The sequence below is a fragment of the Oncorhynchus tshawytscha genome, linkage group LG09, assembly GCF_018296145.1.
Source record: "Oncorhynchus tshawytscha isolate Ot180627B linkage group LG09, Otsh_v2.0, whole genome shotgun sequence".
In the NCBI taxonomy this organism is placed as follows: Eukaryota; Metazoa; Chordata; class Actinopteri; order Salmoniformes; family Salmonidae; genus Oncorhynchus; species Oncorhynchus tshawytscha.
In genome coordinates, this window is record NC_056437.1 from 24,925,481 (window position 1) to 24,948,479 (window position 22,999).

Here is a 22,999-nt window from a genome sequence, read left to right on the forward strand (position 1 = left end):
GCCTGCAACCTTTCATTTACTGGCCCAACGCTCCTAAACGCCAGACTACCTGCCGGGCAGTCCATAAGTGCAGACTAAGGATATGGAAAGATTATGTATGGAGGAATGGTCTAAGACCCTCCCAATGTGTTCTCCAATCTCATAAAACATTTTAGAAAAAGTCTGTCCTGTTATCCTTGCAGGGGGAAGGTGCTGGAGTATTGAAAACAGGGGTGCCAAAAATGTTGACCCCTATCTTTTTGGGAGAAAAAAAAGTATTACTTGTTAAACAAAATCTATTTCTCTGAGCAATTGTATTAGTATAAAATAATACATTTTTCTAAACAAATTTGAGCTTACAATATAGCTCGGTGTATGTATCGTTTATTTAATGTATTTTTTTGCTCATCTTTGGTTGCGTTCCCGTGCTCAGGCGTGGCATGGATCAACCATTGATTGCGTGCCACGTCATCGACAGTGTCATCAGCTGACGGATTGCACATAAAATACCTATCCAGGCTTTGTAAATCTGGCAGGTGTCTGCAACACCCAGGCAGAGGAATGCGCCCAATATCAAGGGTGCCAATAATTTTGGTTGTGACTACTTTCTTTGAATTGTATGACTGAGGTTTGCCTGCATGTGTTTGTGTCCCAGAGTATCCAAGATGAGCCCGTTCACATCCTCAACGTGGCCATTAAGACTGACAGTGACATCGACGATGACGGCCTGGCCGCCATGTTCCGGGAGTTCACCCAGTCAGAGGTCAGATGAGCCTTTCTGGAAATACAACTGGACACATTGGCATTTTAGTCATTTAGCAGACACTCTTACCCGGAGTGACTTACAGGAGCAATTGGGGTTAAGTGCCTTGCTCAACGGCACATCAACAAAAAATAATTGCCTGGTCTGCTTGGTGACTCAAACCAGCAACTTCTTGGTTACTGGCCCAAAACTCTTAACCGCTATGCTACCTGCCTCCCAGTTGCTCACACTTTCTCTTCCGCTGTCTTCGTTCCCCAGAAATCCCTGCTGTTTGAACATGGAATCCGCAGGCTGACCTTCCTGGTAGCTCAGAAGGTGAGACTAAGATTCCCACTCCCCTACTCTACCCTCGGTTTTCTAAGCAACTTCTGCCAATCACCGTCAACTATCTTATCTTAATAACAGTGATACTGGTTGAATCTCCAGACAGCATGAGTCACTTTTTTAATTTGGAATGGCCTATAATTTGACTAATTTGTATCTCAAATTTGGCTGTTTTTGTTTGCTTGCCATCTTTTCCCTCTGTATCCATGTCTTGCCTTTGCTGTGGTGTTTGTGCTGACAGGATTTCAGGAAGGCAGTCAACTATGAGGTGGACCAGAGGTTTCATGTGAGTAGCCTGGGAGGATGTGGATGATGACTGTGAAACAGTACAGTTTGTCTTCCTGTATTGTCAACTCTTTCCTTTAAACACTCAAAGTAGCTTTTAGATTCTGGGATAAAATGAAAGCATTTGAGACTAAAGACATTTGGGTAAATGCCAGGTTCCCTTCTCTCTCTCCCCGCATCGTGACTTCAGCCCTTTGACTCTGTCGTCACTAGTTAAAACAGCCACAAAGTCATCATAATGGCTAAACCCTACTCATTTATACATTTGATTTTCTTAATCTGATTTTAAACCTAACCTTAACCTTATGCCTAACCTTAAATTAAGACCAAAAAGCCAATTTGGACTGTCGCTGTGGAATCTGACTTTGTGGCTGTGTTATCTACTGGAAACACTTTAAGAGAAGAACCGGTCCCGATGAGAGCTAATTACTGCCATCGGTGTGGCCGCCCTCGTTATGTGGGTCGGTGTGGCCGCCCTCGTTATGTGGGTCGGAACAAATTCTTATTTACGACAACCTATACCAGCAAAACCTGGACGACGCTGGGCCAATTGTGCGCCGCCCTATGGGACTCTCAATGACAACTGGTTGTGATACAGCTTGGATTCGAACCAGGGTGTCTGTAGTGAAGAATCTAGCACTGAGATGACGTGCCTTAGACCACTGCGCCACTCGGGAGCCCGAGTATCCAACCCTCTTCACAGACTACACTGACCAGTGTGTGTGTATTCACACATATTAAATCGTGTATTCTCTGTTATAGAGAGAATAGGGGATGTGATGTACTAACACCATTGTGTTGACAGCTCTCTTGTGATCATGTACACATCCAGTTGATGAGTGTTTGCAATTAGGCCAGAATTGTTTGGCCAAGTGGGGTACGATTATCAAAGATAAACCTGCCAACCAGGCTTCTAGCTTGAGCATTCAGAAATACAAAGCACTCCCTGTTAGAAAGATAATGTTTTATTCATTGGTTCAGATGTGACTGCTACCCGTTGCGGTCTGTCATTATGTAAAAGGGCAGTTTTGGGGAAAATACACTGTAATTTCACCCTCGGACACCAGGCCAAATAGGAGGAGATCAGGGCTGTTGAATGTTAAACAGGCTGTTGCTGATCAGACTGATGCCATAGTGTTCCTCTTCAAGCTCACAGCAATTCACATGATAGCGCTCATCACAGCTTATTGAGGGAGAAATGTAGACCCTTAGAAGGAAATGTAGCCGCTTAGTCTTGTTAGAATGTCGCTGTCATTTTCACCTGCAGTCATTGTGTTCTCTAGATGTCATGTCTATTTTTAGTCTAGATGGTTCTGTAACTTTAGGTTATTGTCACACTTGGTCCCTTTCAGAAAACATTTTTTAACCCAGTGCGGTCGGCTTAATGTTTTGGTGTTGTGTACAATCCAAAGGAACTCCGACGCCTCAAAAGAGCCCCTATAGCGAACCGAACTGAGAGTGAGGGTTTTTTCACATATAGTCCTCTTTAAAGTGAACTCTGGGGCAAACAACAGCAAAATAACTTCTCTTTGTATTCACACTACCCTTGCCTTTTTGCCTGTTCACTTGACCTACTTTGGTCTGAGTCCTCTTTACATTCACATTGCTACCTAGAAAGGAACCAAGATCTTTTCCCAACATTGACTCAATGCACTCTGGGTTTTTACAATGTGCAGGAAAAACCATTCTATCAGAACGTGTTATCAGACAGATATACCTACTTACATTTTGGAAGCTTTTAACTGCGTTTAGTTAGATGAGACAATATGTTTAATCAGATGCTATTAACAGGTTTTAATAGTGTGAACATATTTTCTAAAATAAATTCTAGCTCTTAAAGGGACAGTAGCCCAAATTGGGTGTACAATTGTCAATTAGAGCATTACGAAGCTCTCTTAGCCTTTAGATCACATATTGCAAACAAATCATATGAACCTGCACGTTATCTCTCTTTTGTGGCACCAATGTGAGGGGTTATGGCAGGGGAAGCGGTGTCTCAGTAGTCTAGTGTGAGGGGTTATGGCAGGGGAAGCGGTGTCTCAGTAGTCTATTGTGAGGGGTTATGGCAGGGGAAGCGGTGTCTCAGTAGTCTAGTGTGAGGGGTTATGGCAGGGGAAGCGGTGTCTCAGTAGTCTAGTGTGAGGGGTTATGGCAGGGGAAGCGGTGTCTCAGTAGTCTAGTGTGAGGGGTTATGGCAGGGGAAGCGGTGTCTCAGTAGTCTAGTGCGTGGCACAGGAATGACAAGCGAACCTGGGGAGCTTTGTGTTCACATTGCCCTAAAAAAGGGAGCTGGACAGAGGATTTCAAGCAAACCAAACTCAGACCACCTCTCAATGGGTTTGCTTTGGGGGCTCTTTCGAGGGGTCCGAGTTCCATTGGAGTGTTCATACTGGATAAAAAATTAAGCGAACCACACGAGTTCACAAAAAGAGTGAAAGAGACCAAGTGTGAAGAGGACTATATGTGAAAACACACTTAGTTGCAGCATAGCAGGGATCCTTGAATTCCTGCACTCAAAGCCCTAACTGTCATTCTTAGCCGGTCTTAACCAGTAGAACTGGTAGGTTGGCAACGTGTGTTCTTTGTAGCATGAGAATCTGTTTAACTCTCTCCTCACCCGTCTGTCTCCCACACAGAGAGAGTTCCCCAAGTTCTTCACCTTCCGGTCCAGAGACAAGGTTAGTGTCTTCGCACTGTCTTTGTGTCAATATGAACATTGGCTTTATGGGCTACCATTAAATAATAGGGAATGGTCTGCTCAGCGGTAGTGGTCAATAAACGGGTTGAATCCATCCCAGAAAGATGAGGGAATTCATATTTGAAGTGCAAACACCGACTGAATATATTACTGAGATGACAGATGAGCCCAAATGACCATGTTTCTCAATGTGTAGACTAGAGTTACAGTGGAAGAGGTAAGCCAGTTTCAACTAGGCAAGTGTCAATTTCACATAATGACTACAATTGAGGTGAGGCAATTTGAATAAGATGGTTGCAGAAGTACCTTTCTGCTGTCCTTGCTCACCCCTTCCTTGGCACTGAACGTCTCTCTAACATGATCAATGACGGCTCATCCCCTGCCTAGGCCCCTGATAGTCTCACTACAATGGCACCACAAACTCATTACCGTAATTATCTATTTAATGACGTCTCCATTTAAGAGAAATTACACCCATTAGCAGGCTGAGATTGCCTTTGATTTAATTTACTTAATGCAGTGTATGGCTGGCGGGCACCCTCTACTCTTATACAAACCAAATGCTCCTGAAACAGCCAAGTTCCCTGAGTTCTGCAGCTATTAATATTGGGGATGATGGTAGAACAGCCTTAACTGGTTGTCATTTCTAAGCCTTGAGGAAAGATCATTCCCATGTCTTGAACCCTCATTGGTTGGTGTGACCGTATCTTGCTGTGTCCTGCTGTCTGACGGTGTCTTGTGCGACTGCCTTGCTATGTAACGGACTGTCACCATGCGTCTCCAGTTTGAGGAGGACAGGATCTACCGTCACTTGGAGCCAGCGCTGGCCTTCCAGCTGGAGCTGAACCGCATGCGTAACTTTGCCCTGACCGCCATTCCCTGTGCCAACCACAAGATGCACCTTTACCTGGGCGCTGCCCGTGTGGAGGTGGGCATAGAGGTCACAGACTACCGCTTCTTTGTCCGGGCCATCATCCGTCACTCAGACCTGGTCACCAAGGTGAGAGCAATATTGACACACTGCTTTGTGTGTGAGTGTGTTTTGATTGTTACACCTGTTCAGTTTGTATATGAAAATGTGCCCCTCTGACCTCTGCTTCTGTCCTGTGTCTTATCTCCAGGAGGCATCTTTTGAGTACCTCCACAACGAGGCAGAGCGTCTGCTGCTGGAGGCCATGGACGAGCTGGAGGTGGCCTTCAACAACACCACCGTACGCACCGACTGCAACCACATCTTCCTCAACTTTGTCCCCACCGTCATCATGGACCCCTCCAAGGTCAGTGGTAGCACACCCAAGACTTGTACCTGCACTGTGTACATTGGTTTTGTACATGTAGTGATGTGTTTTGGTATTGTATATGTTTATAACGAACTGTGTGTAACCATGTTCAGATTGAGGAGTCGGTGCGCTCTATGGTGATGCGTTACGGCAGTAGGCTGTGGAAGCTCCGGGTCCTGCAGGCTGAGCTGAAGATCAACATCCGGCTGACGCCCACAGGCAAACAGATCCCCATCCGCCTTTTCCTCACCAACGAGTCAGGCTACTACCTGGACATCAGCCTGTACAAGGAGGTCACCGATTCCCGTACGGGACAGTTGGGGCCTAAAGACCGACAGGTGGGGCACTCTCATGTCCCTCATGCCCCACACTCTCATCCAATCACAGGCCGGGGAAGCAGCTTCATACATAATCCTCAGCTCCCAGAATGCACCTTTTAATGGGCCACTCTTGGTTCTTGATATGCCAACTGTGGATCAGTCAGTCCACTGTGTAAAGTGGAGCTGAGTGTTCTATAAGTGGTCTGGCCAGCCTGTTGGACAAGACTAGCAGTGATCATGATATTTTCCTTTTATATAGGAGAACAGCCATCAGTATGTCATCCCATTCCAGGGTAAATGATCCATAAATCAAATGGTCATTGGCAGAGAGCATATGCAGAAGCTAAGAGTGTAGTAGTGGGGGTATTATTTTTCTTAACCTGCTTGTGGACCATAGTTGAGAGAGAAATACTGAAATGTAACTCTTCCCATTTGTATTCAGGGCAGGTTCCTTTATTCATTTAATGACTCTGGGTTCTATTTTGGAGGCGGTAGATGGTGCTAAGTGAGGATCCGGTGCATTGAGCTTAGCCTTATTCGTTAACACTTAAGCACCGGTGACGCCAGACCTATTCTTACCTTATGCTACTGTAGGTCCATGAGAACGTCTCAATAGCCAGATGTGTTAGATTAACGCTTCTTTTCTTAAAAAATGACTTCTATTGTGTTCTCATTCTGAGGAGTCGATATGCTCCTGTCTCTAAAGTGAAATGACCGCTCAGGTTACCAGGTCTAGTCAAAGAACCTAATCAGACGATGTGCACAGCTGATTGGGATTTGAAAGAACATGTTCTATGTAGATATAACTGATTCCACAACTCTAAACACCTTTCTCACCATTTCATGTTTATCTTGGAATACAGTCCATGCCTGACGTCTGTCTGTCATTACATTACAATTTGGGTTCTGTGTTTTTGTGTGTGTGCTGCAAAGGGCAGCTAGTGTCTGTGTGTGGGGAGTGACTCTGTGTCCCCTCTCCTCCAGATCATGTTCCAGGCATATGGGGACACGCAGGGTCCTCTACATGGCATGCTCATCAACACCCCATATGTGACTAAGGACCTGCTGCAGTCCAAACGCTTCCAGGCCCAGTCCCTGGGAACCACCTACGTCTATGACTTCCCTGAGATGGTCAGACAGGTACGGGCCGTGACACAACGGCCCACAGTGGTCTCCGTTGATGGTGTACATAAAAAACATACAATCATGTGTTTTTGTTTCATTTAACTAGGTAAGTCAGTTAAGAACACATTCTTATTTACAATGATGGCCTACCCCGGCTAAACCTTAACCCGGACAACGCTGGGCCAATTGTGCACCGCCCTATGGGACTCTCAATCACGGCCAGTTGTGATGCAGCCTGGAATCAAACTAGGGTCTGTAGTGACACCTCTAGCACTGAGATTCAGTGCCTTAGACTGCTGCACCACTCGGGAGCACTGTTTGGGGTCAACTGCATTTCAACTCGGTCAATTAAGGAAGTCCGTTGAAATCCAATGCATGAAATTTAAGATTTCACAATGGGAAATGTCCAATTCATTAATTAAAATGTCTAACCTGAATTAAAATGTAATTGACCTCAACCCTGCATGTTATCACTTTCCAGTAAGCTTGTTATATTAAGAGTGAGCAGCAGTCCCTCGTGTCTCTGGCTCCTCTTTCCTCCAGGCTCTAAAGAAGCTGTGGCAGTCCACCAAAGCCTTCGCCCACCTGCCCAAATGCCCTCTGCCCTCTGAGCTGCTCACTTTCACTGAGCTGGTCCTGGATCCACAGGGACAGCTGGTGCAGATGAACCGTCTACCAGGAGGGAATGAGGTGAAGTAACTCCTTTTTAAAGTTGCAGTTTCATTTCTGAGCTGTAGGTGTCTCTGTGTTTCTTTGGCAGGATTGTTCAGTAGCTGTTTGCCAGGTTATTGTATTGCATGGGTATTGTCTTTGTGAAAATGCATACAACAGTAATGTCTCGACTACAAAAATTAATGTGTACCTGTGTGTGTCCCTCTAGATTGGTATGGTGGCCTGGCGGATGACCATCAGGACCCCGGAGTACCCTGCAGGGCGTGAGATCATTGTGATCAGTAATGACATCACACACAAGATTGGTTCGTTTGGGCCGCAGGAGGACCTGCTATTCCTGCAGGCCTCAGAGATGTCCAGGGAGAGTGGCATCCCTCGTATCTACATCTCTGCCAACAGCGGTGCCCGCATCGGCCTGGCAGAGGAGATTAGACACATGTTCCATGTAGCCTGGCAGGACACGGCAGACCCCTACAAGGTCAGCTGGCAGAAGGGGGCATGGCGGTGTAGACCTTCTATTGAAGAATTGAAACTATTTTGATTTGGAGATTAGTGTTGTAGGTGTCTGTTAGCAGATGGTTCTATTGTGATGCTGTTTTGTACTATAGGGATTTACTGTTGTTTTGTCTGTATTGGTGTATTCCATTGGGGACCACGTTGGAAACAAGTGATGTTGGCTTTAATGTGGAATCCCATGGGTTGTACTTTGCAGCTTTTTTTCCCAATCAATCTACGTACGTATGCATGTCCCTCGCAGTCTGCTGATGCAAAGTCTGTTTCTCTCCCCAGGGATTCAAGTACTTGTACCTGACCCCTCAGGACTACAAGAAGGTGTCAGCCCTGAATTCTGTTCACTGTGAACACATAGAGGATGAGGGAGAGTCCAGGTGAGTCCAGACGTTAACCCTCAGCCATATTACTACTCACTGTCACCCTATTCAATACAGAGAATACATCCAGCTCACTGGATTAGGTCAATGGAGAAACTGTAAATCTACAAATTAAGAGAATCAATGGACTGCATGAATACACATGAAAAGCACCTTGTACAATGGGAGAAGTGGAATAAGGATGAAGTGATGATTTCCACTGAGAAAGGCAGGATGTCTGACTGAGCCTTTCCTTGTTCAGGTACAAGATCACTGACATCATTGGGAAGGAGGAGGGTCTGGGGGTGGAGAACCTGAAGGGCTCTGGGATGATTGCTGGAGAGTCCTCTTTGGCCTATGATCAGGTCATCACCATGAACCTGGTACGCACCGACACACTGGATGTACCGACACACACAGGCCTACGCACAGCACTTATAGGAATGGTGGACTTAACACCTCTTTAATTCGAAACTGTCTTTCATGTCTAAGTTAATACTTAAAGACCAGCTCTGGAACTATGGTGACTACTAAGTATATTTTTAGACATGGATTCAGACGTGATTGATGTCAATGTGTAGTTCATACATGTAGAATATATGAGCAGAATTACTGTCTTGCATCAATTAGCAAAGAAATCCCTATATTGAAAGCGATGTTTTTCTGGAAGCTGTGACGTGCCATTTTCTGCCACCCGTAACAATTTGAGTTCTAGCCAATGGGCTTCAGTCCCTTGCGGTTTGAGTAACAGCTAGCAAGATGCAAACACAGCAGAGAGAGCGTGCAATGACGTGGTGCACGTATATCTGCAGATATGCACTTTGGCTATTTTTAGATCTACTGGCTGAAAAGTATACAGAAGTACTGGGGAATCTGAGGCAGAGGATGGCAAATCTAAGGATCGGTTTACCCTGATCACTGACATGCACTTGACCAGTGGTTTCCTAACCAGGCTGTGTACTTCTCTCTCCAGGTGACTTGTCGAGCAATCGGGATCGGAGCCTACCTGGTTAGGCTGGGTCAGAGGACCATCCAGGTGGAAAACTCCCACATCATCCTCACTGGGGCTGGAGCACTCAACAAGGTAAGGACCAGTATCACTCCCCCTGTCCTAGCTGTACCTCATGGCACACACAACTGAAATACCGAGAGAGATTCTGCTTGGATGCAGTGTTCAAATCAAACTTTATTTGTCACATGCGCCAAATACAAAAAGTGTAGACCTTACTGTGAAATGCTTACTTACAAGCCCTTAACCAACAGTGCATTTCAGGAAGAGTTATGAAAATATTTACCAAATAAACTAAAGTAACACAATAACATAACAACCAGGCTATATTCAGGGGGTACCGGTAATGAGTTAATGTGCGGGGGTACAGCTTAGTTGAGGTAATTTGTACATGTAGGTAGGGGTGAAGTGACTATGCATAGATAATAAACAGTGAGTAACAGCAGTGTACAAGACAATTGGGGGGGGTTCAATGTAATTGGCCATTTGATTAATTGTTCAGCAGTCTTATGGTTTGGGGGTAGAAGCTGTTAAGGAGCATTTTGGTCCGAGACTTGGCGTCCTGGTACTGCTTGCTGTTCAGTAGCAGAGAAAACAGTCTACGAATTGGGTGACTGGAGTCTTGACAATTTTATGGGCTTTCCTCTGACACCGCCTAGTATATAGGTCCTGGATGGCAGGAAGCTTGGCCCCAGTGATGTACTGGGCCGTTCACACTACCCTCTAGAGTTTTACGGTCATATGCTGACCAGTTGCCATACCAGGCGGTGATGCAATTGGTTAGGATGCTCTCAATGGTGCAGCTGTAGAACTTTTTGAGTATCTGGGAACCCATGCCAAATCTTTTCAGTCTCCTGAGGGGGAAAGGTGCTGTGCCCTCTTCACGACTGTCTTGGTGTGTTTGGACCATGATAGTTCGTTGGTGACGTGGACACCAAGGAACTGGAAACTCTCGACCCCGCTCCACTACAGCCCCGTTGACGTTAATGGGGGCCTATTCGCCCCACCTTTTCCTGTAGTCCACGATCAGCTCCTTTGTATTGCTCACATTGAGGGAGAGGTTGTTGTCCTGGCACAACACTGCCAGTTCTCTGACCTCCCTATAAGCCGTCTCATCGTTGTTAGGCATCAGGCCTACCACTTGTGTCGTCAGCAAACTTAATGACAGTGTTGGAGTCGTGTTTGGCCACGCAGTCGTGGGTGAACAGGGAGTACAGGAGGGGACTAAGTACACACCCCTGAGTTTGAGGAACAGTGTGGCAGATGTGTTGCATACCCTTACCACCTGGGGATGGCCTGTCAAAGTCCAGGATCCAGTTGCAGAGGGAGGTGTTTAGTCCCAGGGTCCTTAGCTTAGTGATGAGTTTTGTGGGCACTATGGTATTGAACCCTGAGCTGTAGTCAATGATCAGCATTTTCACATAGGTGTTCCTTTTGTCCAGGTGGGAAAGGGCAGTGTGGAGTGCGATTGAGATTGCGTCATCTGTGGATCTGTTGGGGTGGTATGCAATTTTGGAGTGGGTCTAGGGAGGATGCTGTTGATGTGAGCCATGACCAGCCTTTCAAAGCACTTCATGGCTACATGAGTGCTACGGGGCGGTAGTCATTTAGGCAGATTACCTTCGCTTCCTTTGGCACAGGGACTATGATGGTTTGCTTGAAACATGTAGGTATTACAGACTCCATCAGGGAGAGGTTGATGATGTCAGTGAAGACACTTGCCAGTTGGTCTGTGCATGCTTTGAGTACATGTCCTGGTAATCCATCTGGCCCCGCTGCTTTGTGAATGTTGACCTGTTTAAAGGTCTTGCTCACATTGGCTAATGAGAGCATTATATCACAGTCATCCAGAACAGCTGGTGCTCTCGTGCATGCTTCAGTGTTGCTTGCCTCGAAGCGAGCATAAAAAGCATTTCGCTTGTCTGGTAGACTCGTGTCACTGGGCAGCTCACTTCTGGGTTTCCCTTTGTTGTCCGTAATAGTTTTCAAGCCCTGCCACATTCGAGCGCCAGAGCCGGTGTAGTAGGATCCAATCTTAATCCTGTTTTGACTCTTTGCTTGTTTGTTGGTTCGTCTGAGGGCATAGTGGGATTTCTTATAAGCGTCCGGATTAGTCTCCCGCTCCTTGAAAGTGGCAGCTCTAGCCTTTAGCTCGATGCGGATGTTGCCTGTAATCCATGGCTTCTGGTTGGGATATGTACGTACGGTCACTGTGGGGACGACGTTGTCGATGCACTTACTGATGAAGCCATGACTGAAGTGGTATACTATTCAATGTCGTTGGATGAATCCTGGAATATGTTCAAGTCTGTGCTAGCAAAACAGTCCTGTGGTGTAGCAGCCACATCTGACCACTTCTGTATTGAGTGAGTCACAGGTACTTTGATTTAGTTTTTGCTTGGAATCAGGTGGATAGAATTATGGTCAGATTTGCCAAATGAAGGGCAGGGAGATCTTTGTGGTCTAGAGTTATTTATTATATATATTTTTTCCTCTGGTTGCAGTGCAGCGTCTGCAAAGGGACATTGGTTCTTTGTCTGACGAATAAAAGGTATATTCAGCTGTAGCACTCCACCATGCATCACTAACAACAAGACCACACATAATTAAATGAACCATTTTTAAAACGGATACTGTGAAGGGCATTTTATACTCTTTTAATTGTCCTGTTTTTTTAAAGAATAGGTGATGTTCATGTGTGCACTGTGCTGTGACGCACAGATTGTTCCTTAGTTGATGCAATTAACGCATCTTCATTTTAATTTGGAATTTCACTATTAATATGTATTAGTCTGTCATGCCATTTATTTTGCAGTTAATTTGAGGAAGAGGACAAAGTGTGTAGTTTTGTTACTGTATACTGTAAGAACAGAGCGTTGGCCATTGGATAGATATCCTGTAAGAGACCTCCCTCTGAAATAGTATAGAGGCAGAAAGACTGCATCATGTTTGAATCCAACAATACAAATTATAATGGTGTTTTGTGATCCCATATTATTCTCTCACTCAGTGCAGTTTTCCACCTCAGTGATCAGGCCTTTTTCGCCCTTGTTCTGTGGTTGAACCCCCCCTCCTCTCCCCAGTCATACTGCTGCAGCTCCTGGTGGAATAATAGAAAGAGAAGTGTCAAGTTGTTGTTTGCATAGAAATAGCAGCGTGATGCCTGAGGCTGCTGCTGGGACGAAGGACACCCATATCATTTGTCTCCAATCAGAATGAAAAGTTTTGCTGAAGCAGATTGTTTTCTCTCTCTCTCAGGGCTCCACTAGCACTGACTACCCACTGCTTTCCCCATCTCTCTGCCTCTCTCTCTCAGGGCTCCACTAGCACTGACTACCCACTGCTTTCCCCATCTCTCTGCCTCTCTCTCTTCCCATTATCCCTCCTCAGTCTCAGCATTAACATGACTTTATAATAAATTACATGACAAAACACAACATGATCGTTTCCATTTGCAGGTTTTGCTGCAAGTGTGTGTGTGTGTGTGTTCGGATGCTAGAGAATCATCAGAAGATTATGTAATATATCACAATTTTACAAATGTATTGTGTTACAGTAAATGTTTAAATGGGAAACTATAGATTCACTGAGAATGTATACATCTACCAGTGCAGCGGTAAATCTATAGTTTTTCCCAAATGGATGTCACAATGATGGACTGTCCATTCAACAATAATATGGCAGAAAAAGGGACCTAGACATTCACTATAACCTTGCCTTCATATTAATCCCCATCGACTCCCTGGTTCACCAAAGCCGTAGATAGTCTGTCATCTAAAGACACTCATTTCATTCACTGATGGACATCTTTCTCCTATTTGTATGGTGACTGGATAGTAACTACTGGTACAAATATCCCAGTGGGCCACTAAAAGGGCCTGCGTCCCTCTCGTGCCTCCACCATACCTCTTTTCTCCCTCTGCTGTGGAATGTTAATGAACCAAGGCCCAGCCCGGTGGCACAGTGGGCCTGTGTCTGCCTGTCAAGGTGACTGCAATGCTTCCCGGGGCCACGGGCTGGCCTGACAGCTTTAGGAGGGCACCCAGGATTTGTAGCCAGGGACATATCCATTAATGGGAACAGAGAAAGTAAATGATGGTGAAGCGGTGAGAGCTGAGTGATCAACGAGCACCTCTGTGTTTTACGGGACTGTGTCCCCTGCACGGCCGTGTGTGTGGGGAGGTTAATGGGTCCATGCCATCCTTCATTAGCCTCTCACACCAAGAGACGCACAATAAACCAATATACACGCACACATACAGGCAGTCTCATACACATGCTAGTCACTGTGTGTGAGCATGTGTTTTTGTGTGTGCGTGCTCATAAACTGGCTGTGATGCAGTGTGCGGTGCGGGCGGGCAGCTCTTTGTCACAGCTCCTGTCGATTGTGTCGGGGAGGAGAAACCTCGGGTATTAATTCACTCTGGAGGTTACAAATAACCCCTGGGAGGGAGAGCGCTGGATGCTAGCGGCCCTCCGTGACCGCCGTGATGCAGTGATCCCTAGCCACCGATCGACAGTATTGATGAGGCGGTGCCATGGTGGGGAGCAGGGGGGGGTCCCTGTCCCCTTTCAGATGTGTGTCATCCTATTGATCCACAGCGCCAGGGACCAGAGCCCCGGTGACACCACCCTTTATCCTCGGCCCTAAGCTTCAAAGGGCTTGGTTCACTATGCCCTGTAGGGAGAAGAATGGGGGTCTCAACATAAAAATACCTATTATTGTATATCTAGTGTCTACATATGGTTGGAGGTCTCTCGGTTTGTAGGGAAATTGGATTACATGGTTTGACACTACCAAGGAAGAATTAGTGATTGTTATACAGAATGACATCACCCCCATCTTCTATCCTGTAGGTGCTGGGTAGAGAGGTGTACACCTCCAACAACCAGCTGGGTGGGATTCAGATCATGCACAACAACGGTGTGACACACAGCACTGTGTGTGATGACTTTGAGGGAGTCCACATGCTGCTGCACTGGCTCTCCTACATGCCCAAGGTAACCATCTGCTCTTACTGTCAACATGTATTCCACTGTCCATTAATTTAGGCTTAACCAATGCAAATGTACCTTTATGCTGTTAGCTACTCACAGTGAAGCTGTGTTAAATTCAGAGGCAATGTTTACATTTTTTCTACGAGTTCTTGAACGTTTGTCCCCCATAGGACCGCTCTAGTCCTGTGCCCATCATCAATGCCAAGGACCCCATAGACCGGCTGGTGGAGTTTATGCCCACTAAGGCTCCCTATGACCCCCGCTGGATGCTGGCAGGACGCCCCGGCCAAAGTTAGTAACCCCCATTTTTATTGATTTTTTTTTTTTTCCTCAGATTAATATTTCTTCAACATTTTACAGTACCCCACAAATGAGAGAACTACTTTTCATTTACAACATATTGTAAACTTTGTACCCCACTCATCACCAACTCTATCTAATCTTTCCATCGCTGTGCAATAAAGGATCTTATTATTCTCTCTTATTGTTATAATAATAACTCACGTGTACAGTAGTCATTCATCCAGTCTCACGCGTGCTGCCTCAGCAGGTGTGGAACAACAGCTGATTGTCATTTAAAGGTTGACATGTGATATGCGCTGCTAATCTTTTGGGCAGATCTCCCTGAGGTCAGGGGTTAAACTAATTCCTGACTGTTAGAGAGGGTTATAGGCTTGATGTAGGGGGGATATTCCTCATTCAGACACTGTGAGACACTGTGAATTCTGGGCTCGCTGGGTGGATGAAGAGGTGGAGATGGATGGCTTAGGTTTTACATGCATGGTCAGGACCGAGCAGATTCCATATCAGTGTAATTACAACTTTGGGCAGAGGAAGCGACTGAGTTGTGGTGCGCAAGGCCATGTTTCAGCAGTCCATGTCTAAAGCTGTGATGAGCGGGGAGGCTTAATTGAATGGTAACCTCTTGGACTAGCCCTGTCCTCTGTCTGCCAGGAACAGCAGAGCTGAGCAAGGCTCTTTGCAGCCTCATCCGTCTGAAGATTAGAGATCCCTGTTCAAAATATAAAACAAACTCTGCTTTTGGCCGCATGGATATGACATGAGTGTATGGTCAGCATCTGGAGGGAAAAATATATTATTCTGCCAAATATGGGCAAATTGTATTTCTCATTTACAGATGTTTACTTTGTAATAATCAATTATTAAAACTCTCTCGCCCTCCTCTCTCTTTCTGCAGCTCCAAAGGGCCCGTGGCAAAGTGGGTTCTTTGACCATGGCTCATTCATGGAGATCATGCAACCTTGGGCTCAGAGTGTGGTGGTGGGCAGAGCCAGGTAAGGAACCACATCACTCCACTGTTTCTAAGCAATATAGACACTTAGTCCTTTGTCAAACATACCAGAGCATTAAGACCAAGTCATTCTCGAGTGTCCGCAGAGCTTCAATGGTCATCTTGGTCACAACATAATTTGTTGAATGTATGTAGATATAGAACATAATCTTGTTTGAGCCATGCAGGAAATATATTAAGTGGCCTGAGATCTTTCCTCTGAAGGTCATGCAAGTTGATCTACATTCTCCAGTACTGAAACCCTTCTAGCCTTTTTTCACATGAACCCGTGGATACCATTTTTATGCATCTGTGTCCAGCATGAGGGAAGTTGAAGTTTTGCTAATTAGCTTAGCACAAAGGCTAGAAGGTTTTGGGTACAGCTAGCATGTGCTAGTTAACATTGGCTCGCGAAACTACCTCTAACTTCACACTGGATGCAGATACATACAAATGGTATCCATGAGTTCATCTGACTCTGGGAAGTAAAGGGATTCCTTGCTAAAATCCCAAACTATCTGTTTAAAAGGCACTTACTATAGTGATTTTTTAAAAACATTTTATTTAAGCTCTTGAGATGGGAAAACATACTTTTTAATAAGTTGAACATGTGCTCTTTATGACAATGTTCAAATGAGGGGATTTTTATTTTATTTTTTTTAATCAAAGTTACACTACCAAAAGGTACTCGTTTGGTGGAGCGACCCTCCCATCAGCCTTCAGTTTCATAGTTGTGTGTCCTGTCCTGATATGACCCTCTTCTCTCTCAGGCTAGGTGGCATACCTACTGGAGTGGTTGCTGTGGAAACTAGATCTGTGGAGCTGTCAATCCCAGCCGATCCAGCAAACCTGGACTCTGAAGCCAAGGTAACATCCTTTCAATACCTACAATATATTGTGTCCTAATTCAGGTTGTTTTACATGAACACAGAGAAATACACACACACTTACTGTAACTGTTGTCCTATCCTCAGATCATCCAGCAGGCAGGCCAAGTGTGGTTCCCTGACTCTGCGTTTAAGACGTCACAGGCCATCAAGGATCTGAACCGAGAGGGCCTCCCTCTCATGGTGTTCGCCAACTGGAGGGGCTTCTCTGGGGGCATGAAAGGTACCAGATAACAGATGTTTTGTAAATATCTTAGTTATACCTGTGTCTGTGGGTTTTCAGTCTGATATATAAAATCCCACTCCTGTGCCTCCCTCAGACATGTATGACCAGGTGCTGAAGTTTGGAGCCTACATCGTGGATGGGCTGAGAGAGTACCGCCAGCCTGTTCTGGTGTACATCCCTCCCCAGGCAGAGCTCAGAGGAGGGTCCTGGGTGGTCATAGACCCCACCATCAACCCCCGCCACATGGAGATGTATGCTGACAAGGACAGTCGGTGAGTTTCTCTGAACACAACCCAGGTGGTAAGGGAAAGCAACAACAACACATCTGCCAAGCTGATCCTCAACACTGGGGCCCATTCTCTCTACTATTATTCTGACATTTCACAATTTTAAAATAGTGGTGATCCTAACTGACCTAAAACAGGGAATATTTACTAGGATTAAATGTCAGGAATTGTGAAAAACTGAGTTTAAATGTAGTTGGCTAAGGTGTTTGTAAACTTCCGACTTCAACTGTATATACTAGGCGGTGTCAGAGGAAGGCCCAAAAAAATGGTCAGACTCCAGTCACCCAAGCCATATAATGTTGTCTGCTACCGCAAGGCAAGCAGTACCTGGAGCGCCAAGTCTAGGACCAAAAGGCTCCTTAACAGCTTCTACCCCCAAGCCATAAGACTGCTGAACAATTAATCAAATGGTCATCCAGACTATTTACGTTATCTAGGCATAGTCACTTTACAAATGACCTTGACTAACCTGTTCCCCCTGTATATAGCCTCATTATTGTTTTGTCATTTTCATTTGTTACTTTTTGTTTTTAATTGTATTTTTATTATTTGGTAAATCTTTTCTTAACTCTATTTCTTGAACTGCATTGTTGGTTAACGGCTTGTAGTAAGTAAGCATTTCATGTTGTATTCGGCGCGTGTGACAAATAAAATGTGATTTAGCAAAGCACTTTCCAGACCGATTTCTGCTTCTACTGTAATAGTGTTTAGTCAGTGATGTTTGGGTGCTGTGTTGAAGATGTCCTCTGTTCTACAGTGGTGGGGTGTTGGAGCCAGAGGGAACGGTAGAGATCAAGTTCAGGAAGAAGGACCTGGTGAAGACTATGAGGAGGGTGGACCCGGTCTACATGGGCCTGGCAGAGAGACTGGGTGAGTAAGATAATCTCGTTTTATTCCTAATTTCTCTAAATCACACTGCCGTTCTCTTGCAAATAATCAACTCATTCACAACTGCTCTTCTCCCTTTCTCATACACTCTCTTTTTCGGTTTCTCCTTTGCGTTCTCTCTTTCTCAATCTCTCTGTGAGGGAGGGATGGTAATATCTAGCGGAGTATGTGTGCTGTAATTCCCTGTCACTCTTGTTCTTTATCTGAGGGTGATCGTATCGTCCCTGCTCTGTTCCCTGGGGAGATGTGTCAATCACGGCAGGGCCAGATCAATCAGCAGGGCCTGCTCCCCCCCCACCCAACTCTGGCTTATTGATTTTCCTCTGGGCTCACGGGAGCACCATGGAGCAATGGGCCAGCGCCGGTCCTCTAGGGGCTGTGGTGGGGATGCTGACCGATTGGCTCTGACAGAAATCAATCTCTGCTGACAGGTAGCACAGCAGCCAGAGGTTCTGAAGAACAGTGTAGCAAAACAGACAGTGAAACAGAGAGCTGAGCCTGCACTCAGTCATAAAGAACCAACCAACTCTGGGATAATGAGTGGCGCTTACACACTATAGCATAAAACCAACACCATGCTAATGGAGTGTAGCTTCTTACCTAAACACTCCTGTTGTCATGCGGTCATCACTGTTAACTCGGACATCAGCCAGCCTCAGCCCGGTCAATTCCTGCCAGTCTGCACAGCGTGATATCAACCCAGAGCATATCGGACTGCTTTTTCTCTACCACATCTCCGGATTACTACCGCAAGCTCTGAACCTTTACACCGGATCATCGCAGCTAGCTAGCTACTATCCGAGTAGCTACTCCTGGCTAACGTCTCTGTCCCGGCGCACGCACCAGTTAGCCTGGAGCTAGCCTCGAACTAGGCACATCTCCCGGCTAGCTGAAGAGGTCCATCAGCCAATTCTTGGGCTACAATACCTATTTTGCCAATTGGCCTGGATCCTTTTACTGCTGACACGGAGCACCGCCAATCCATCACGACTGCTCTGCCGATGTAACCGTCTTAGGGGTTTTCAACAGGCTCTTCCGCTGAGACGTCCCCCTGAGGCCCATCTGCTAGCCCCAGCCCGCTAGCTGACTGAATCGCCTTGACTCTAGCTCGCCTAGCTACTCACTGGACCCTATGCTCACTTGGCTACACATGCCTCTCCCTAATGTCAATATGCCTTGTCTATTGCTGTTTTGGTTAGTGTTATTGTCTTATTTCACTGTAGAGCCTCCAGCCCTGCTCAATATGCCTTAGCTGAGTGTAGCCCTTTTGTTCCACCCCCCACACATGCGGTGACCTCACCTGGCTTAAATGGTGCCTCTAGAGACACAACCTCTCATCACTCAATGTCTAGGTTTACCTCCACTGTATTCACATCCTACCATACCCTTGTCTGTACATTATGCCTTGAATCTATTCTTCCGCGCCCAGAAACCTGCTCCTTTTATTCTCTGTTCCGAATGCACTAGATGACCAGTTCTTATAGCCTTTAGCCCTACCCTTATCCTACTCCTCCTCTGTTCCTCTGGTGATGTAGAGGTTAACGTTAGCCCTGCAGCCCCTAGTTCCACTCCCATTCCCCAGGCGCTCTCATTTATTGACTTCTGTAACTGTAAAAGCCTTGGTTTCATGCATGTTAACATTAGAAGCCTCCTCTCTAAGTTTGTTTATTTCTCTGCTTTAGCACACTCCACCAACTGGCTTAGGAAGGCCAGCAAAAATCCTGAAATTTCCATCCCTAACTATAACATTTTCCGAAAAGAGAACTGCCAAAGGGGGTGGAGTTGCGATCTACTGCTGAGCGAGCCTGTAGAGTTCTGTCTTACTATCCAGGTCTTTGCCCAAATAATAATTTGAGTTTGTTCTTTTAAAAATCCACCTTTCCAGAAACAAATCTCTCACCATTGCTGCTTGTTATAGACCCCCTTCAGCCCCCAGCTGTGCCCTGGACATCATATATGAATTGTTTCCCCCCCCCATCCATCTTCAGAGTTCGTACTGTTAGGTGACCTAACTGGGATATGCTTAACACCCCGGCCGACCTACAATCTAAGCTACAGTGCCTTGCAAAAGTATTCGGCCCCCTTGAACTTTGACCTTTTGCCACATTTCAGGCTTCAAACATAATGATATAAAACTGTATTTTTTTGTGAAGAATCAACAACAAGTGGGACACAATCATGAAGTGGAACGACATTTATTGGCTATTTCAATTTTTTTTAACAAATCAAAAACTGAAAAATTGGGCGTGCAAAATTATTCAGCCCCCTTATTAAGTTAATACTTTGTAGCGCCACCTTTTGCTGCGATTACAGCTGTAAGTCGCTTGGGGTATGTCTATCAGTTTTGCACATCGAGAGACTGAATTTTTTTCCCATTCCTCCTTGCAAAACAGCTCGAGCTCAGTGAGGTTGGATGGAGAGCATTTGTGAACAGCAGTTTTCAGTTCTTAACACAGATTCTCGATTGGATTCAGGTCTGGACTTTGACTTGGCCATTCTAACACCTGGATATGTTTATTTTTGAACCATTCCATTGTAGATTTTGCTTTATGTTTTGGATCATTGTCTTGTTGGAAGACAAATCTCCGTCCCAGTTTCAGGTCTTTTGCAGACTCCATCAGGTTTTCTTCCAGAATGGTCCTCTATTTGGCTCCATCCATCTTCCCATCAATTTTAACCATCTTCCCTGTCCCTGCTGAAGAAAAGCAGGCCCAAACCATGATGCTGCCACCACCATGTTTGACAGTGGGGATGGTGTGTTCAGGGTGATGAGCTGTGTTGCTTTTACGCCAAACATAATGTTTTGCATTGTTGCCAAAAAGTTCAATTTTGGTTTCATCTGACCAGAGCACCTTCTTCCACGTGTTTGGTGTGTCTCCCAGGTGGCTTGTGGCAAACTTTAAACGACACTTTTTATGGATATCTTTAAGAAATGGCTTTCTTCTTGCCACTCTTCCATAAAGGCCAGATTTGTGCAATATACGACTGATTGTTGTCCTATGGACAGAGTCTCCCACCTCAGCTGTAGGTCTCTGCAGTTCATCCAGAGTGATCATGGGCCTCTTGGCTGCATCTCTGATCAGTCTTCTCCTTGTATGAGCTGAAAGTTTAGAGGGACGGCCAGGTCTTGGTAGATTTGCAGTGGTCTGATACTCCTTCCATTTCAATATTATCGCTTGCACAGTGCTCCTTGGGATGTTTAAAGCTTGGGAAATCTTTTGTATCCAAATCCGGCTTTAAACTTCTTCACAACAGTATCTCGGACCTGCCTGGTGTGTTCCTTGTTCTTCATGATGCTCTCTGCGCTTTTAACGGACCTCTGAGACTATCACAGTGCAGGTGCATTTATACGGAGACTTGATTACACACAGGTGGATTGTATTTATCATCATTAGTCATTTAGGTCAACATTGGATCATTCAGAGATCCTCACTGAACTTCTGGAGAGTTTGCTGCACTGAAAGTAAAGGGGCTGAATAATTTTGCACGCCCAATTTTTCAGTTTTTTATTTGTTAAAGTTTGAAATATCCAATAAATGTCGTTCCACTTCATGTTTTTGTCCCACTTGTTGATTCTTCACAAAAAAATTCAGTTTTATATCTTTATGTTTGAAGCCTGAAATGTGGCAAAAGGTCGCAAAGTTCAAGGGGGCCGAATACTTTCGCAAGGCACTGTAGATGCCCTCAATCTCACACAAATTATCAAGGAACCTACCAGGTACAACCCTACACCCATAACCATGGGCACCCTCTTAGATATCATCCTTAGACATCATCCATTTGCACTCTAAATACACCTCTGCTGTCTTCAACCAGGATCTCAACGATCATTGTCTCATTGCCTGCATCCGTAATGGGTATGCGGTCAAACGACCACCCCTCCTCACTGTCAAACGCTCCCTAAAACACTTCTGCGAGCAGGCAATTCTAATCGACCTTGCCCGGGTATCCTGGAAGTATATTGACATCATTCCGTCAGTAGAGGATGCCTTGTTGCTCTTTTAAAAGTACTTTCCTCACATCTTAAATAAGCATGCCCCGTTCAAAAAATGTAGTACTAAGAACAGATATAGCCCTTGGTTCAACCCAGAATTGACCCAGACCTGACTGCCCTCGACCAGCACAAAAACATCCTGTGGCGTTCTGCATTAGCATCAAATAGCCCCCACGATATGCAACTTTTCAGGGAAGTCAGGAACCAATATACTGAGTCAGCTAGGAAAGCTAAGGCTAGCTTTTTCAAACAGAAATTTGCATCCTGTAGCACTAATTCCAAAACGTTTCGGGTCACTAATCCATGGAGAATAAGAGCACCTCCTCCCAGCTGCCCACTGCACTGAGGCTAGGAAACACTGTCACCACAGATAAATCTACGATAATTGAGAATTTCAATTTTCAATAAGCATTTTTCTACGGCCGGCCATGCTGTCCACCTGGCTACCCCTACCCCGGCCAACAGCTCTGCACCCCCCGCAGCAACCTGCCCAAGTCCCCCCCACTACTCCTTTTCCCAAATCCAGACAGCTGATGTTCTGGAAGAGCTGCAAAATCTGGATCCCTACAAATCAGCTGGGCTATACAATTTGGACCCTCTCTTTCTAAAATGATCCGCTGAAATTGTTGCTACCCCTATTACTAGCCTGTTCAACATATCTTTTGTATCGTCTGAGATCCCCAAAGATTGGAAATCTGACGCAGTCATCCTCCTCCTTAAAGGGGGAGACACTCTAGACCAAAACTGTTAGACCTATATCCATCCTGCCCTGCCTTTCTAAAATATACGAAAGCCAAGTTAACAAACAGATCACTGACCATTTCGAATCCCACCGTACCTTCTCAAATCAAATCAAATTTTATTTGTCACATACACATGGTTAGCAGATGTTAATGCGAGTGTAGCGAAATGCTTGTGCTTCTAGTTCCGACAATGCAGTAATAACGAACAAGTAATCTAACTAACAATTCCAAAAAAAAAAACTACTGTCTTATACACAGTGTAAGGGGATAAAGAATATGTACATAAGGATATATGAATGAGTGATGGTACAGAGCAGCATAGGCAAGATACAGTAGATGATATCGAGTACAGTATATACAT

General features: G+C 45.4%; 1 protein-coding gene across 7 annotated transcripts in view; it reads left to right on the plus strand.

Annotated features, from left to right (window-relative positions):
* LOC112257620 (acetyl-CoA carboxylase) overlaps positions 1–22,999 on the plus strand; it is a 51,413-nt gene that overhangs the window by 20,584 nt on the left and 7,830 nt on the right. For 4 of the 7 annotated variants that reach the window (XM_024431322.2, XM_024431325.2, XM_024431323.2 and 1 more), the window contains 20 exons: positions 635–742; positions 1,001–1,057; positions 1,308–1,352; positions 3,988–4,029; positions 4,834–5,049; positions 5,171–5,326; positions 5,443–5,667; positions 6,634–6,789; positions 7,318–7,464; positions 7,655–7,924; positions 8,236–8,333; positions 8,578–8,698; positions 9,289–9,399; positions 14,182–14,325; positions 14,493–14,613; positions 15,521–15,617; positions 16,384–16,480; positions 16,588–16,723; positions 16,821–16,998; positions 17,771–17,883. In XM_024431322.2, the coding sequence (XP_024287090.2) occupies positions 635–742; positions 1,001–1,057; positions 1,308–1,352; positions 3,988–4,029; positions 4,834–5,049; positions 5,171–5,326; positions 5,443–5,667; positions 6,634–6,789; positions 7,318–7,464; positions 7,655–7,924; positions 8,236–8,333; positions 8,578–8,698; positions 9,289–9,399; positions 14,182–14,325; positions 14,493–14,613; positions 15,521–15,617; positions 16,384–16,480; positions 16,588–16,723; positions 16,821–16,998; positions 17,771–17,883 (2,638 nt within the window). The remainder of the gene's footprint in view (positions 1–634; positions 743–1,000; positions 1,058–1,307; positions 1,353–3,987; positions 4,030–4,833; positions 5,050–5,170; positions 5,327–5,442; positions 5,668–6,633; positions 6,790–7,317; positions 7,465–7,654; positions 7,925–8,235; positions 8,334–8,577; positions 8,699–9,288; positions 9,400–14,181; positions 14,326–14,492; positions 14,614–15,520; positions 15,618–16,383; positions 16,481–16,587; positions 16,724–16,820; positions 16,999–17,770; positions 17,884–22,999) is intronic. The other 3 variants (XM_024431324.2, XM_024431327.2, XM_024431328.2) reach the window with 1 other exon arrangement.